The following is an 18369-nucleotide window of genomic DNA, read 5'->3' on the forward strand; positions in this document are numbered from 1 at the left end:
CCTGACTTGCTATGGAGACCTTTTGATTGAATTCACGCATTCCCACAATGCATGTTTCAACCACTCACTAGTAAACTATATGCTAGTGGCTAATCTACTTGAATTACAACCGTAATTACAGGGTTCTTGGCTTTTGCCTCGGCAGGAAGAGAAACCTATTCTGATTGGCCCAGCCAGGTACCGAGCAGAGAGGGACAGAAATAGACCCAGTTGGCAGATTTCCATCACGATGGAGGCGCTGGCACGTTCACAAAAATCAACAGACGCAAATTGTGCTTACTGAAGAACAAACCCTACAATAATCACTTTTTTCAAATGACCCCAAACAGCAATGATCTCGATAATTAATGTTATGAAAATCTATTCACACCCATGCCGGCCATTCATTGGTAGGATTTGGAATTGTCTTTGTAGGTAACGCTCGTCCCCCGGTGAGAATACTGCGTCTCGTTTTCTCTCACAGTGCGGTGTTCTCCTTGGTGGATGTTCCCAGCTGTCAGGAGGGGTGATGGCTTCAGGAAAGCATGTTCTCTGTACTGCTGCTGCCTACACACCGAAGGACCTGGCTAGACACACTCTGCCCCAGAGACAGGCTGCCATTTCCACAAGCCTGAGCACAGAAACAAAAAATTCCCATGAACGCACACCAACATATTGATGCAGTGTGGTAGGCTCTAAAGCCTAATTTATACTCTGTGGCAGACGGTGTCACACGTTGAGAAGTAGTATCTGGTATTTTCGGCAAGCTGCGCTCTTGTACAACGAAGTGTGAATCAAGCATAAGACCGTATATGTGATTATGCGATCACCCGCGGCAGGACCTTGGAGCATTGCGGAGGGTTTGATTTTCATCCGTGGCGGGACCAGAGCATCGCGGCAGGTTAGATATTCACCCGCGTTAGTTTTACTGAGGTTAGGGTTAGGGTTAAGGTTTGGTACTGTACCTCCCGGCGCTCCGTATCGTCGGCAGGTTAACATTTCACCTGCGTCACTTGAGGGGCCCCCCTCCATGGGGTCGCGGGGCGGGCCGGGGCCGTTTGAAGAAGCCGCTGTCCCTCTGTGCAGGCTTTGATGACGGGAGGTTAGCATTCAGGTTAACAGTCTACATGGAGAGTAAGGTCAGGAGAATATATCGTCATCTGAGGCTATACTGTAGTTTATTCGTTTGTTGTTCTGTATCTAAAAGGGGGGGATAAAATGGTAATTTCGTGCAAATCAGTCTAAAAGTGCCACATTTTGCACACATGTAGCCCAGGGCATGCTCTAATGATTTAGCTAGGCCAGCCGAGTCGACCCTATACTACAGGAAGAAAATACCCAGAAAATAAATCTTCTTTAAGTAGGATGTGAGGGGTCTAACTAATCTAACTGTGCATTTTTGCACAAAAAAACTTTCCTTGGGCTAAAAATTGCCCCACAAAATGATGGTTTAGTGATTTTTTATCCCCCTAAGGTCCCAGACTAAGAACATTTTCTCAAAATGTGTGCACGTCCAGATGTCCTGACTCTCTGGACTATAGTTCAGTAAGCATTTCCGAACCGGGAGATTTTCTGAGTATGTATTACATTGTCGTCAGATTGTGAGATTGTTGTACTATACAACGCACAGGCAAGCACACAAGTGCAAACACAGACGTGCGCACGCACGCACGCACAAACAAACAAAAACATTGTGATATACTGCCTTTATTTCACCATCATAGACCACATGAGACTGTCACAGTATGTTCATATATGGGCATAATATTGATTTCATCAGAGATCTCCATATATGGCCACTAATTTATTAGTGAATTCATTTTCCCCATTGACTTGGATGGGGAAATTCAAATGGTAAGACACAATTCATTTGCAAGTGTGACTCGCGTCACGGCAACCACACTTACAATTTCCATTGCATCTTTCTAGTTTTCCAGTTGGAATATTATGACAAACTTTGACTATGAAAATCCAAGTAAAACTAGGTTAGATCACTGTTGGATTACACTGCGCTATTGCACGTTTGCTCTCCGTCTTGATGAATAATACAACACCACCACCCTTACAAGTTGAGATGGATTCTTAGACTTTCTTGGACTTTTGGGTGATTGATATTGGACCTCAAATGAAAACCATGCTGGAGAAAACGAGTGAGCTTTTCATACTTCACCAGAGGTGCTGTAGAGGATTAGGAGAGAGAGAATATATCGCTGTTGTCGAACAGAAACCTCTTATCTCCATATTTAAACTTTTAGTTTTTTCCTTAACCAAATGTATGCTCTACTTCAGTGTTTCTCAAAGATGATTCCAGGGACTGTGGGTTTCTTTATGGGGGTCTAAATTGACCCATACAAGTCTGTTACTCTGTCAGTAACAGACTTCCCCTCTGTCAGACTTAACTCTGACTCTGTCAGAGTTAAGGGGAAACCTTGAAATGTAAACGTTTGAGAAACACTGATCTACTTGATCATATTACAGCGTCACACAAAGGTTTCAAAAGTAGCAGATTTACAAGCTTGCAGCGCGGCGCAAAGCGACACGTCTAGAGCTCGTAGATCAGCTACTTTTGATATTTCTGAATTTGAACGCTGAAAAGGCAACAGTTTTGGACATGTGAGGTTTCCTCCTGACGGAGACAGAATGTAATAGAGAGTGGGAGCAAGGAGAATGTCAAAGATGGAGAAGAGATTGTGAGAAAGAAATGAAGAGCATGTCTGTCAACAGGAGAGAATCTTGTAGGTTGGTAATGTGTAACACAAAGGAATCAGATTGACTTTTATGCTGATAATTGGATTCCACTCTCAGCAACTGTGTGTGTTTCAAAGCGAGCACAGAGTGCAGGCAAACCCACCGTTGTCTGACTGTGGAATTCTTCATTATTTTTAAAGGATCGGCGCAGACAGGTCTGATCTCTGTGTCTCCTTTTTGCTAACTGATCATTCACGGCGTCAAAACGGCACTGATCTCATCGTTATCGGGGCGACCTCCTTTTTTAGGGCACCATGAACATGAACGTGCAGTAGGCTACCGCTTTTTTCTGTCCATCAGTGTGGGACCATCAACCTGTCCTCAACCTCATGAAAAAGCACAGGTTGACTAGTCCTTTTTCTACTACCTGTAGCCCATGTAACGCTATAGCTAGGCTATATTTGTGGCAGGTAGCCTATATGCAGTACATGGCTTTTGTCATCCCACTGGTAGGCCTATGCCCTATATTCTTTATTCATATTTTTTACTTTAATATCTATCCACAACTTTCCAACGTTCAATTGTGCATTGCGCAGAAGGTGTACGTGCGGCAGCTTCCGGCGCCACAGCCGAGTGTGATCTACAAGCTCACAACGGTTGCATCTGCGACGCGACGTGAGCTTGTATGTCAGCTGTTCTCCGGAAGTGTCCCACAGATAATGCTACTGTAAATTCTTGCGGAAACAGGTGGATAATATACTTTTTTGTAAGTAACTATTTAAAACTATTAGATTATACTTTTTCTCGTATCTGCTTTGTAATATGATGTGCACAGTGTACATTTTATCCTTCTTCGTGCTTGACAGCAATGCAGCAAATCACATTCCTTGTGTGAACTTAACTTGGTCAATGAACTGAATCTCATTCCGTTTTCTTTTTTTTTTGGAAGTGCCTGTAATATAATTCGCCATACACAAGTTAATCCCCCTCCCCTTGTTTTCTTGCGTCGTCTTTAGCCTTCAGTTAACCATCTGTTGGGAGAGGGGGTGCAAGGCACAAGATGTGTTAATGATTTTATGGTTATATAATCCAGACCTGCGGTAGAGAGAGAGAGAGAGAGAGAGAGAGAGAGAGAGAGAGAGAGAGAGAGAGAGAGAGAGAGAGAGAGAGAGAGAGAGAGAGAGAGAGAGAGAGAGGGGTTGGGAGGTGCTCCAGATGCTCTGAAAGCTCTACTAGTATAGAGGAAACATTTGTTGTGTCACCAGTGCCCCCAAGTGGCTTGTGGGTGCATCTCCCATCTTTTCATCACCTCCCAGAAATGACATGAGAGCGCCTGCTACTCTCTCTCTCTCTCTCTCTCTCTCTCTCTCTCTCTCTCTCTCTCTCTCTCTCTCTCTCTCTCTCTCCCTTTTTCTGTGTGTGTGTGTGTGTGTATAAAACAAAAACACAGAGGACAGAAACGGACACATTGCATGCAGCAACCTGATTTATCGGGCGCGTTTAGTTTAGCCGACCGGGCCGCAATTACACAAGCTGACTGCTGACACAGTATAAACTTTGCGGCGAGGACGGGTTGCAGATCACACCAGCTCTACTGAAACCGACCCCCCCCCCACCACCACAACCTCCACCACAAACACAACCACAACCACCTTCCTCGTCCTAAAATGGCCTACCTGTCTGTGGCCAGCAGCCATCCCCTCCCCCCTTATGAATCAAACACATGGGGGGGAGAGACTGAGAGAGAGACAGAAAGAGGGAGGACTTATGAGCGCTTGACTCCGCCACCCCATTTTCTCTCTGTCTCATCCTGCTGCCTCTCTTTCTCAATCCATCTTGGCTGGGGTGATAAATTCTCACATGTGGGTCTAGCTGGGATGAAGCCACCCCTATAATTCACAATCACCTACTGTATACACAGTCCTGCACACAAACATCAGTGGCGTCAGTTCAGAAAAGGCTAAGGTATGGCAACATGACTGGTGTCTTGTACGCGCGCCTCCACGCGCGTGCAAGACACCAGTCATGTTGCCATACCTTAGCAACAGGCATGATAGATTTATTTTAAGAAGTACATTCTATTTTTCTCCCCCGTTTCTACGGTTTCTTGGGCTGTATATGGCATGGCAGCCTGGAATGGTTGTTCAAGTGCAACTAAACTTGGCATGTTAGTAAACGTGCCACAATTAACAATAATGAATTGCACCTGTGCAGCTGACCTGCGGAACCTGGGAATATACCAAGAAGAATAAATTAAAGTGACCATTTTGTTAAATTTTGCATTTGTAGTTATTTTACTGTGATTTAATAACATAATAACCAGCACAGATAGACACAGAGACATTCATGGATTTATATTTAAAAGCAACTTTTATTTGCCCCCTAACATTCTCCTCCTCTCTCTCTCTCTCTCTCTCTCTCTCTCTCTCTCTCTCTCTCTCCCCATCTCACACATTCCTCTCTTCATCTCTTGCCATCTGCCTACAAATAACCCAACTAATAAACGGGGACCGGGGGGGGGGGGGGGGGCGGGGGCAAGCGGTGTGGCGCTGGGCGGTCCAGCCCTCCCAGCCTGCGCTCCAGCGGACCGGAACACAACCACTCCAGTGGACCTGCCGCTGTTCACCTGAAAGTGGTCTTTATAAAACTCACTTTGATGGATTCACTCCTCTGGCCACTCCCAAGCCCCCCCCCCCCCCCCCCCCCCCCCCACCCGCTGTGATCCATCACCCGTCCCGCCCGTGGAGGTCGTAATAAACCTGTTTAGTGGCACTGTCGTCCCATACAACCACTGTGTGTGTGTGTGTGTGTGTGTGTGTGTGTGTGTGTGTGTGTGTGTGTGTGTGTGTAGGCAGGCATTTGTGTGTGTCTGGGTTTGTGGGGGGCATACCTACATGCTTGCGTGTGTGTGTGTGTGTGTGTGTGTGTGTGTGTGTGTGTGTGTGTGTGTGTGTGTGTGTGTGTGTGTGTGTGTGTGTGTGTGTGTGTGTGTGTGTGTGTGTGTGTGTGTGTGTGTGTGTGTGTGTGTGTGTGCGCGTGTGTGTGTGCGCGCGCTATGGAGGTATGGCACCTCCATACCTCCAAAGGGTGATCGACCCATACAACCCCACCCCGCTGTGGTCTGTACACTCAACTCTTCAGACTCCACCTCAGCCCATAGCACTAGTACCGTAGCCTACCCTCAATGACCATACATGCAAGTTAGATAGATTTTTTTGTTTTTTATAGAACGTTTTTTTTTTACTGAATAGGTACTTGGTCTATCGACATTATGTTTCTTTAATACAAATTTTGTGGATTTGATGTATTGATGTTGATGTATTGATGTATTACCTTGCTTATTGTAAGTCGCTCTGGATTAAGAGCGTCTGATAAATGCCTAAATATTGTGTGTGTGTGTGTGTGTGTGTGTGTGTGTGTGTGTGTGTGTGTGTGTGTGTGTGTGTGTGTGTGTGTGTGTGTGTGTGTGTGTGTAGGTGGGCACATGTGCCCATTTGTGCGTCTTGAGTTTGTGGGGGCATGCCTACAGTACAGTCATGCGTGCGTGTGTGTGTGTGTGTGTGTGTGTGTGTGTGTGTGTGTGTGTGTGTGTGTGTGTGTGTGTGTGTGTGTGTGTGTGTGTGTGTGTGTGTGTGTGTGTGTGCGCGTGCATGTATATATATGTATGTATGTATGTATAATTATTTGTAGTATGTGCTTTCCTGCATGATGAGGTTAAGAGCAGCATCTTCATTAGCCGTGGGCCTCTATGGTTGAACATATCCACAGCTCTGACTGGCCACGGATCAGGTATTGATGATCAGTGCAGTTTCCTCACAAATTCCACTGTGATTGCGTCGTATATTTATACATGAACATTTAATGGAGGTGTGAGATACGGCCAGGCAAGGTAACAGCGGTGTTATCTCTCTGAGTAGTTTTATTGTCTCAAGCAGCCCCTGCATATTCCCTAATAGAGTAGTAAATCACGGCCATATAGAGGAGGGAGGGAGAGCCGTTAGTGCTTTAGCAGTTCCAATGAAACCGTATACATAAAAAGACATTTTGTTTACAGAAATGACAGAAATGTGTCTGTTGTTATTTGAGTGTAAAAGTTTTATGGTTTAACCCAGTAGAGCAGTGGATTTGTTTTATTTTTTTACTCTCCCGTTGTGTAAAACAAGACAAGACCGATCAGCATGAAATCATCTAACACCGGTTTCCAACACAGTTTATGTTGATGTGAGTCATCGTTGAGCATCGCATGAGACAGCCCTAACGAGTGGAAGCATTTTGTCAAAAGCTGGAATGAGTCACCACAATAATTTGCAGACACTAAAGCTTTAGCCAGCTATTTGCATTTTATCTAAATTTACTGCGGCGGCTGCTGCACAGTGAAATGCTTAGGTAATTTACAAGTGTCGGTGGGACAAGTGGAATCAAACGGACCCTTTCGGGCCACTTACACTCTCAGAGCTAAATGAACACTAAGATTTTTACGCTGTGGTGTTTCCAGTGCATGGGGGCTTCCGTGCTCTAATGAGTACCATAGGGAACATTGCTATGGGATGATTCATCAAACTGATGGTACTAGACGCAGCTTCCATCTGACAGGTCTTGCCTTTGTTTTACCTTGTTGTGTATTGAACTAGGGATGGGACCATACGCGATTATCGTGATAAAAAAACACTCACGATAATCGTATCGTGTAGATTTAATTTATTGTGATATCGCCCTCTGTCATGCACTGGGATCAATTCACCTTTGATTTGCCAAGCTGCATATCTGGTTCTGGTACCACTTAAACCCTCTATGGTAAAAGGAACTTATAATAAATGTACTTGATACAGTCTTTTTTTCACTCTCTATAAAATGTCTTTGCCAAAAAATAGCCGATCTACAAGCTCACAACGCGTCGCAACGCGACGCGTTGTGAGCTTGTAGATCGGCAATTTTTTTGGCAAATGTTCCGCCCCAGGACAATGGATTTTGATTATCGCGATAATATCGTAAATCGCAATTTCTTTTGTCACAATAATCGTGATATGAAATCTTCATATCGTCCCATCCCTATATTGAACCTGCATGCAGAGAGTATCCAAACACCCCAATGCTTTTATTGCTTTTCCGAACCACAAACAAACAAAAAAAACTGGATTTCCCCAGCTGTTCCTTTTTTTTTGTGCGTTTCTGATTCCATTACAAATATTGCATTTTGGAGAGTAAATAAACTCGTTGAAAAGACAATTGTGAAAAATGCTGGAAGCACTTTTGTAAAATTGATCTCATACTCATTAAACTTTATTAAAGGTGCGGCTGCAAAGATTCCGGGAGGTTTTATAGAAGATTTCCTCCTAACACTTTAAAAGACGGAATGATCAATAATAGCACTAATTTGTCTGCCGTTGATGGTGTTATGGTTTCAGTAACGGTGGCAAACTTCAGACTGATTATTGTACAGTTTGCTGTTCATATACTGTACATGTGTACATAAAATAAAAGCCTAAATGTGTCTACACGTGTACTGTAGGTCTATTTACAGAAATAATTTTCACTGATAATAATCAAAACATTCTTCATTCATTCATCATTTACAAATAGCCAAAATCACATAAGATACAGGTCTCAGAAGTCTACAGTATGTAAAACAAATATCTTTGTAAACAAAAGATCTATGAAAACAAACACACTGGAAAACAAATAGAAGAGTAAACATAACCTTTTTCTTACTTCAATGCATGTGTGTTTACCACCTCATGAGTTATTTTATTTTTTTATTTTCATGAAGACTTTTTCATGAATAATGTTGTCCATATACTGCAGCGGAATTAATAGCAACATTAATTCCACCCAGCATCTCATCTGAAAAAAATATTCATATTAAAACTTAGTTCTAACTCTTTCTGAAGCATGGGAGTTTTACCAACTTTCAAGAAAACCCACAGTCGTTTTCTCAGACGAGTGTGTGCATTTGGCCCCTAGACATTATTAAAGCAACTTCATGAGAAAATATCCAGTAGCTGAAACCTTCCAAAGTTTGGTTTGAATCTTCCCTCAAGGCTTTCCGCTTATACATCAGTCATGAGGTGAGAGCCTACTCCACTCTGCCATGTGACATCATCAGCATGCCAGCCAATCAGGGACGTGCTGGCCATTGGGAAAAGTGGGACAACTCCCGAACGGCCGGTTCATTCCCGGCCGGTCCAGGCCGGCCATTAGGAAAAAATTCAAAATAAAATGTCGGCCTTCGTTCCTTTTTGGGGGCTGTGTGGCCAACAAAGTAAATCATCACTGTCGGGCAGAAACCTCGTTCCTCCAAGTTTCAAATGTATACATTTTTTCGCAAAGCAAAGCCCTGCTTCATCATACAAGGCCGTTGCACAAAAGTAGTGAAAACAGCAGATCTACAGTGTGCTTGTAGATCGGCTGTTTTCACTAGTTTAAATCATTTTTAAAATGATATATACAAAACAAACGGTTTTGAACATATAAGGTTTCCACCCGACAGCGACGAAATATAAAAAATGGAAAAAACAAGGGCCTCTCCAACTCTTTTTCCCGGGCTGAATCAGGGGCCCAGCACGTCCCTGCAGCCAATCAAAAACTCGCAGGGCGCACCATCATCGTTGCCACAGTAGCCATCAGACTCGGTCCCTTCCAGTAGTACCACTTGATGCCGTTGTAGCGAACCACGTTGGAAGAGGCAGGATAATACATGCCATTCAAATTGGACGGCCCGCAAGCTTCGAACCACCACCCTGGAGGTCAGGCACACAAAAAAAAGAAAACGGCTGTAACTCGGTAAAAGGAGACATTTACAAGGCTGAGGAAAAGAATATATAGCAGGGGTCTTCAACAGGTGGTCCGGGACCCCTAAGGGGTCCTCAGAGTTACTACAGGGGGGCCGCCAAATCTTTGTGTGATAGGATCATGTTTTTTTTACATTAACCACTTGAACCCTAGCATCCCTATTCTGAGTGAAACATTAGCCAAACATAGCAGATCTACAAGCTTACAATGCCTCACGCTGCGAGGCGTTGTAAGCTTGTAGATCGGCTATTTTTGGCAAAGAGGTTTGCAAAGTATTTGACGGTTCAAGTGGTTAAATGTCTGAAAATACACATTACTCCAACATGATGACAGTGCTGTCAAACAAGTCTAAGCTGTCTAAGAAATCTATGAACATTTCTAATCTGAGACACAATTTTTTACAATATGTAGTGGGGGTCCCTTCATCTCGCTCTCAACTAAGGGGTCCTTGGCCCTGAAAACGTTGAAGACCCCTGTTTTATAGATTGAGACCAGAAATAGCGTACTGTACCTCCAGATGCTATCTGAGCACACTTGCAGGTGCAGCGGTCGTTGTCTCTGTCCTTGGTGCTGAACTGGGTGCCAGTATGGGTGAGGCTACTGGTGCGGCCGGCTGTCCCACTGAAGCCATCGGCATGAAGGCTGGAATTAGCAAGGGAAAAAGGGAGCAATTCACCAAAAGAGTGTTGAACGTTGGCCTCTATCCTCCAGTAAAACAATTCACAAGAATTCCTTGTCTTCCCCTAATTAAAACCAAGCAAACTTCAAAGACAAGATTTGCCGCAGCCTACAGATCGCCAAGTATCAACAAGCAACAGCTCACAATGTAAACAGCCATACTGTTATATCCATTATCCATCATAAGGAAGCATCAGCTGGTTCAAAAACATTCTTACATTCTTAATAGTTGGGGAGCCACAGGCCCAAAAGCTCAAAGAATAGGGTTTTACCTGTGACGTCATGACATACTTTTTATTTTAGTTTTTTCTATTCCTTTGGTCATTAATTGCGCATTGCGAAAAAAAAGTTAGGGCCATTTGTATATTCACTGTCCCATCGACTTCACTATACAGGAAAATAAAAAATATTTAAAAAAAAAGAATACATCTGCTTTAAGTAGCATGTGAGGGGTCAAACTAGGGGTTCTTCATGACTCTGAATCCATTGCAAGCAGTATGACCCCTCACATGCTACTTAAAGCAGATTTTTTTCTCTTTTTTAAATAATTGTCTTTTCCTGTATAGTGAAGTCGATGGGACAGTGAATATACAAATGGCCATAACTTTGTTTTGCAATGTTTCCAGCAGAGCAGGCCTCTCATTCTGTGTACCTTATTCACCAAATTAATAGAAACAACAAAAATAAAACTTATTTCATGACATCACAGGTCCTCTCAAAGGCTCCCCGGCTATAAGCAGCCCAAGCCATCTTCTTGAAAGCATCCTTTTATTTGCCTAACCCCCGGAGCATGTGTGCCTCAGTGTTGGTTTGAAGTGCAGTGGATGAGAAGGTCAACCCTGCCTCCTGTCCTCTGCTGTCCTGTCAGCCGGTCTAGTTAATATTGGACTCTGCCCTGAGTTATGCGACCTCTTGATCACCCAGGGCATGCTTGTCCGCCGACGGGCGTATGAGGGATCACCAATCCTTCAAGTGAGTTCAGAGAGAGCAGGGCCTCACGGCAAAGGGGCAGCAAAGGGCAGTCTGGTTGACAGGGCAGGAATCACATTGGTTTGTTCAACTAATGCATTTGGGAGTAGGGCAATGATGATGTCTTTATTGGAAGCCTTTCTCCTCAGGAGTGATCTTAACTATGTATAACTGTTTGGTTATGTAGAATGTTGGCCCAGAGGTAGTTATTTTTATTTATTATGGCCAATTCCTGTCCCCTCATTCACTGCCAGAATATTTAACCAAACTATTGCCAAACTGCCAGCTTTTTTTTGGGGGGGGGGGAGAATATGAGTTAAAATGTTATCATTATGTCTGAATTCCCCACATACTCTTGTCCCAGCTGAACCCTACGGGTTGCTCTTGGGACTGGATGGTTCTAAAGGGATGGTAGTGAAACCACATGCCATCTCAGACACACATGGAATCACTCACCACCTCTTTTCACCTGCCAGTAACGAGCCTCACCCAAGCTGACCCTGAACGATCTGTAGAAGTTGCTGGTGCAGCGACAAAGACGACCCTCTCTGCCTGGCTTCTCTCCCGCGAAATTGTGCTCGCATGGATGCCGAGCATTCAAACCCCTTGTCCATATCCAATTACTAATAATAATGGCCATCATAGACTAACCTAAGGGATAAATCGGCTTGTCAGTGATGATAACAATGAATGGATGTAAAAATGCAAAGTGTTTTGTCAAAAGACCACCCGGGTGCGGCATTGGGAGTACGTCGGCAGCGGCTGAGGAAGCTGTTATTGTGACTTGATAGTTGTTTAACACCATAGGCCTCCATCCAGGAAACCCAAAAGGAACCTAGAGAACAGGCCAGCGTTCGCAGCGTGCTAATAAAACTAGCACATACTCAAATAGTTATGAAAATAAACCAGCACAGTGGTTGTTGGCTACAGGGTTGATGACACCCATGCAGGTGCTCTGCCACACACTGCATGCATAGCCCACAGGGATGTAGTGAAGCCAAAGTGCAGTTTTACATTACAGAGATCTTATTAAACAAGATGAAGGCCATCAGATATATTAACAGGGATCGGATCATGGAACAAATTAATATCATGTTGTTTCATCTCGTACTGTAATTGTATGGAACAAAAGCATTTCAGCTCATTGACAATAATCTAACTATTAGTTCTCAAAGTGGGGTTTGGGGACTGCCAGGGGTCCCGAAAGGGTTGGGGGTCTCCTGCAAAATAAGGAAGGGTTTATCCACTTTAAAACCACTTTTTTTACTAAGGCAATTCTTTGGTTTTACAATTAGAATAATTTTGATTTGTAACAGAAATCTTCTCTTCCCCGGCACATCGCGTCTGTAAATGGGTGTCTGCAGCCTACCGGTATATCGTCCTTATCCCCTTGACATATAAATGTTTGAGAACCATTGATTTAAACCATCCTACAGTACGGTATGTTTGTACAATTTTTTGAAGGCCATGGCTTCAGCTTGCACACCTAATCTTGTTAGCAATCGCAGCATTACTGTAGAGTTTTTGCTTGAGTTGTCAGTTTCCTGGCACGGCCAGGCGCTGCCAATTGCTCATGTTATCCACCAGTGGACGGGGCTACCCTTGGGGATTCGCAGGGGCAGAGGTAGCCGTGGTGACGGATTGAAAAAGTGGCAGCCTGCCCTCCCCTCCGCTGAGCTCATGATTTTGAGTGACATTCTTAACAATAAGCCTAGCGGGTACTTTACTTTTGTGTGTGCTGATAAGAAAGGATAGAAGGGGTTTTAAGTGTAGATAATGCTTTTTAATTTGCCATGGTACTTTGAATGTTATGCCCAAAGGGAAAACGGGAGAATCATTCATTGCAATTATGCCTTTCAAGGTACTTCCATGAAAATGTCTTGACTGAAGGAATGCTTCTTCAAAATGTTTCTAGACAGAATTCTGACATGTGAAAGGGTTTAACTTTCATTTGGAATGCAGGTTTTCAAATGCTTTAGGCAAATTTGTGAACTATTAGCTTCGCAGCTTTGTAGTGCACAGTACAAAAAGAAGTAATTCACAGAAATTAATATTGCTAGAATCAGTGATCGAGTTATGCCCACAGAGCTATGGGAGCCCTATTCTGGCGGCGCCGAAGGCGCCGCCAGAATAGGGCTCCCATTCGGCGGCGGATATAAAGCGGATATAAAGTCGCCTAAAACGGGTACTTTCCTATATTAAATCATATTAAATCGGGTATTTCGCGGATATAAAGTCGGCTAAAACGGGTATTTCCTATATTAAATCATATTTTTCCTTTCACAATATTAATTCGGGCTTCACATTGGCTATGTTGACAACTCCAGGCAGTCTTTTCTGTTCATATTAACTCACCATTATTGCTCAGCCTCCAGTTCCCAATTCCTCCATCTGATGATCTGAGCTCTGAGCCATCCAGCCAAAAGTTCCCGTTCTGGTAGCATAAAGTCGGCTAAAATGGGTATTTTTCTTTCTCAAAACAAGGCGGGTCGGGTTCATATTTATTTACTAAAAAAAACATTGTCACGGGCACAGGCACACTAAGGCTACAGTCTTGCTAAGACAGCGTTGTTTTGTTTGGTTGTTTGTTGCTGTCCGGCGTGTCCGCCTTCCTTTGCCGTCCGGGCCGTGGCTAGAACAAACACTCGAGGCAGTGGTTCCTAGCTTACCCCATGCCCAGGCCATGGCGAGACCACGCAGCTGGGTAGGTCTGCATCCAGGGCCTCCTCGGCCCTGGGGGAAAGGTAGGAACCATTGCAGCGAGTGTGTTATAACCCGGACGGTAAAGGAAGACTCACACCCCACATTAAATGCGCCTGATTTATAATAATAAAATGAATAGTAGGATTAAACGGTGTGATGTCATTGTTCAGTCTTACTGTCTAACATGTTTATTTAGTATATCTAGTTAACATAAATAATATAAATTCTTCCAATGGAACATAAAAAATAAAAAAAAACGAAAAAAAAAAGAAAAAAAAACACACTTAGAAAAAAAGAGACCCCAAAGGGGGTTGTTGACTATGGGGTCCCAGACTTTAACTATGGGAGCTAAGACCCCACTGGCACCCACGTAACTCGAACTCTGGCTAGAATCCTTTATGATATAACTGGGGTCTTTAGACTTTATGTGATTATTGAATACATTAGTGTAGACCAATTAATGCAGAAATATAACATAAAGCTGCAATCAGTCTGCTGTCAAGTTTTATGTCCTACTCGGGATTCAAACCTGGGTAGAGATTAAGGCTGGGCGATAATGAAAACCTTTAATATTCGATAACATTCTTGAATACCTCAATATCGATATTACTCACGATAGTAAAAACTATTTTTCTGCTTTAGGTCCACTGCCTGCCTAACCCAGATAAGGAATAGCATATCCATGGATGCAAATTGCACAGTACACATACTGTAGAATAAAGACATTAAATGCCTTATTTCCATTTTTCAACAATTGTTTTATTGAAATAACCACACCTGGTAACAGATGGACTGCTTTTTTGCATGTGCTACGTGCATGCATAGTGTGTCTGTTAATTAATTTGACAACATACACCAATACCTATACGGTATATATGTTACAGTATGTTTGGGTAACTCAGTACGTTCATTGTAAGAGCGCTTGTTTTGTCGTTCACCACACACCAATCACCACCAGATGGCGACGACAGCCATTCACTAGTGAAGGCGCTGACGTCACTCGTTTGCGACTCTCTTTCTTTATTTACTAGCCTAGCTCGGCAGTGTTTAGCCATTAGCTTACTATGAGCTAGGGAGCGCTCCATTGTAGTCACTTGGACAGGGCGTTTATCGTGGGCTTGCCGTTAAATATCGTTAAATATAACGATTGCATTCACCACGGCTTCGTAACTCTCTTCGCGGCCACTCGCGCCTGCGGCGCTCGGGGGCGAAGAGCAGGACCAAGGTCCGCTGGCCTTCGCGCCGCTTGCAATGTCGTGGACAATCGAGCGGCTCCGCCTGGAGGACGTTGTTTTGGCTCAAAGCGACCGCTTGTTCCGCCCCGTGCCGCACGACGAGTGCTCCGTTTCTCGACCGTACTGTTTCTCTATCAAACCGTGACATATACATTTCAAGCCGTCTTCGTCGATATGTATACCTTGCATGTTGATACCTCGATATAGGTACATTTTCGATATATTGCCCAGCCTTAGTAGAGATGTTGTGCCTATGAGTTTCGGACAGTACTCTGTCCTGCTTCAGGCAGTACTTACAATGGAAGAGTAGGGAGACCACATCCAGTCACTTCAGATGTGTTATAGACAACGCCTTTCGTTTTCATATCACAGAACTACCATACAGATTGGTTAAACGTTCTATTCATTCAAATATGTGTACACAGAACTGCAGCTTTAATTGCATAGTATGCATTAACTGGAAGCATTAATGCATGCTGACATGTTACCTGTAGTTCTTGTCCTCTCCGTCTATGTAGAAGCGATCGTAGTGGGAGTAGGCTTCGTTGCCTTCTCCATCTTTGAGCTGAACATGCAGGCTGTAATCCTGGGAGCTGGTCAGCGTGTGGATAATATCATTTCCCAGCCAGTGCTCCCCAGAGGGGTCTCCAAAGCCCTTGAATAGGTAAACAGAGTATAGAAACAAACGGGAATAAAGTTAGAAAAGGGGTAAGCGTTTTAGCAGGGATCTGCCAAGCTCATTTGGAAGTAACTATTGTTCTCAAAATACGTTGTCACGTTCAGAAAAATCTACGTGCTCAGACTTTATTACATGAAATACAGTTGCATATAGCAGAGCAGGAATTCAGTCATTGTAGACTAGGCAAGATATAAGCACACACTGAACTGTCCAAGGACATGCTAATAATACTATTATAGTACTGTATTTCAAAGCTGTAATTCAATGGTTTCCCCCTTTTAACATATGCTTTGTGGGAAAGTTAAACATAATAAAATGCGTAAGAAAAGAATTATGTCAAAGAGATGTATGATGTCCAAAGGGAAGGTTAAATTATATTTGCAGGTGGACGGCAGAGTAATATTAAAAATGATCTCACAAAGGTAACTTCAATGTTAGAATGAGAGTGGATAGAGTGTGCACAGGGTGTGATTACTTTGACAGACAGAGATCATAGTCGGAATGAATAATACACCCGGGGGGAGAATGACAATCAAATTAGATTTGATTCCTATTCAAGGAGATGGAGAAGGCACAAACTAAGTTATACTTTTCTGTCAGGTCCAAAATGTCCTATCAAGAACAAAATGACACATCCCGAGCGCAAGGGGACATGCGAGATGAAAGCAGATGAATATGAAAGAAGGGAGGGAAAAGTTATAGCTGCTAGTCATATCAATAATTTAAAAAAAAAACTTTCAAGGTCACCGCCAAATCAGCCAGTGAGGAAGAACAAGCTGGTCGTTCTCATGATGTGGGAATATTCAGTGCAAGCACTGCAGCACACAAAGTTCTGGAGCACATGAATGCATATTGTATCTAATTAATAAAGAATAACATGTTTCGACACGAATGCATCTTCATAAATCTGAAGTTACAGTGGCGTTGAACTGCGATATTCTTGTATTTGCGCCAATTAGGGACATCATTGCATCTGGCTGCTCCCAAACAATATCAATAAACATTTGGCCTCCTAGTGGCTGATTACTCCTAATCAAATATGTTAATAATTGAGAGAACACATTCACAGGATATTGTTGATGCCGTTTTGTTCTTAGCAGATGGGTAGATTCTCTCTGACCCTTTTCCTTTTTTTCTTTTTTACTCAGCAACGTACAGGGACCATGTTTGTTATTGCTTTTAAAGTGAAAGCAAATATACGAAAACACATATATATTTTCCTTTCTTTCTTTTTTTTTGCATTCATCACTGGGACACCAGTGGGTGGAACACATGATAAACAATGAACAAAGATTAGGAGAATATAAAGTGTGGTCGGGGTCAGTGAAGCACATCAGTACACACACTATCTGCCATCTACAGGGGCCCCCACACTCCCACGCTCCAGCAGGGGCCAAATATTTATCATTCTCTTGTGACAATATTGTTCTTGAGACAGTTAAAAAAAAGCTCTCTTTTTCCTTTGGTCTCTCCCTTACTCTCTTTCACTGTCACATTTTCTTTGTACAGTCACTGTCCTCTTGCACGTTTAACCAATTAAGCATTATTTTACACTACACAACGTATCTACAAGCTCACGTGTCGCATCGTGACACATAGTGAGCTTTTAGATCTGCTATTTTCGAAAGAATTGTGGAAAAAGTTTGAGATGTTGAACATAATTATTATTTGACTCATCTTGACAAATTGTAGAAAAAACACTGTGAAATGTTTTCACAGAAATACAGAGGGCAGGGTCAAAGCGGTTAGTGACCCAGCCCAGCATGCGGCAATGTGTTTGTTTCTAAACAGGGATTACGATTATAATGAGGACAAACGGTGATGTTATTTTAAAAAGGCCTTATCTATAATCAACACCAGAACAACAGGAAGGTGTGAAAACATAATTGTACGGCATTGGCACCAATTTCTAGTCTCCTGCGGCCAGCTGTATTATGTCCAGGCAGTGCTTGTTGCCCGCGGCGAGTCCTTGGAACGGTTTCTTAACCTCATCCACCCATTTTCCTGAGCAGAACTTTAATGACGGATTAGAAGAAGTGTTATGTGAGTGATTGAAATGTTTGGTGCGTGTGTGTGTGTGCAGGGGCGTCACAAGGGGAAGGAAAGTGGGACTGAGTTACTAGGGCCCAAGGTGGTGGAGGGGCCTTAATTATTTTATACTTTAGCTATTGAAAAATAGCAGATATACAAGCTCACAGAGCGGCACCGAGTGCCGCGCTGCGAGCTTGTAGATCTGCTATTTTTGAAAAGTCGTGAAAATGTGTGCAAATCTTTGAATATATGGATTTGTTAAGCGAACATTTGTAACTCAAATTTTGCTTCTGGGGGGTCCCTGGAACGAAATATTTTGAGATGGGGTTCCGTGGCCAAATACATACCATTTTGGGGGTCCTTCACATGAAAAGGTTTGAGCTCCACTGACATAGAAACAAAGGTTTTCCAAAAACCTCAAAAATAGCAGATCTACAAGCTCGCAGTTAAAGCACAGGGGCCCCGCAGTGAATCCTTGTACCCAGGGCCCAGAATTTGGTGTGACGCCCCCGTGTGTGTGTGTGTGTGTGTGTGTGTGTGTGTGTGTGTGTGTGTGTGTGTGTGTGTGTGTGTGTGTGTTTTATGGACATGCGGTATCGGTATGTGTGTGCTTGTGCG

The 18369-nt window shown here is 43.3% G+C and overlaps 1 protein-coding gene across 1 annotated transcript in view; it reads right to left on the minus strand.

Annotated features, from left to right (window-relative positions):
• Positions 1–9243: 9243 nt before the first annotated feature.
• angpt2b (angiopoietin 2b) overlaps positions 9244–18369 on the minus strand; it is a gene marked incomplete at both ends in the record, with an annotated part of 33869 nt that continues 24743 nt past the window's right edge. Inside the window, 3 exons of the mRNA XM_080735515.1 lie at positions 9244–9404; positions 9968–10098; positions 15530–15696. Of these exons, the coding sequence (XP_080591641.1) occupies positions 9244–9404; positions 9968–10098; positions 15530–15696 (459 nt within the window). The remainder of the gene's footprint in view (positions 9405–9967; positions 10099–15529; positions 15697–18369) is intronic.

Source organism: Nannobrachium achirus (genome assembly GCF_963921795.1).
Source record: "Nannobrachium achirus genome assembly, chromosome: 10".
NCBI classification, from domain to species: domain Eukaryota; kingdom Metazoa; phylum Chordata; class Actinopteri; order Myctophiformes; family Myctophidae; genus Nannobrachium; species Nannobrachium achirus.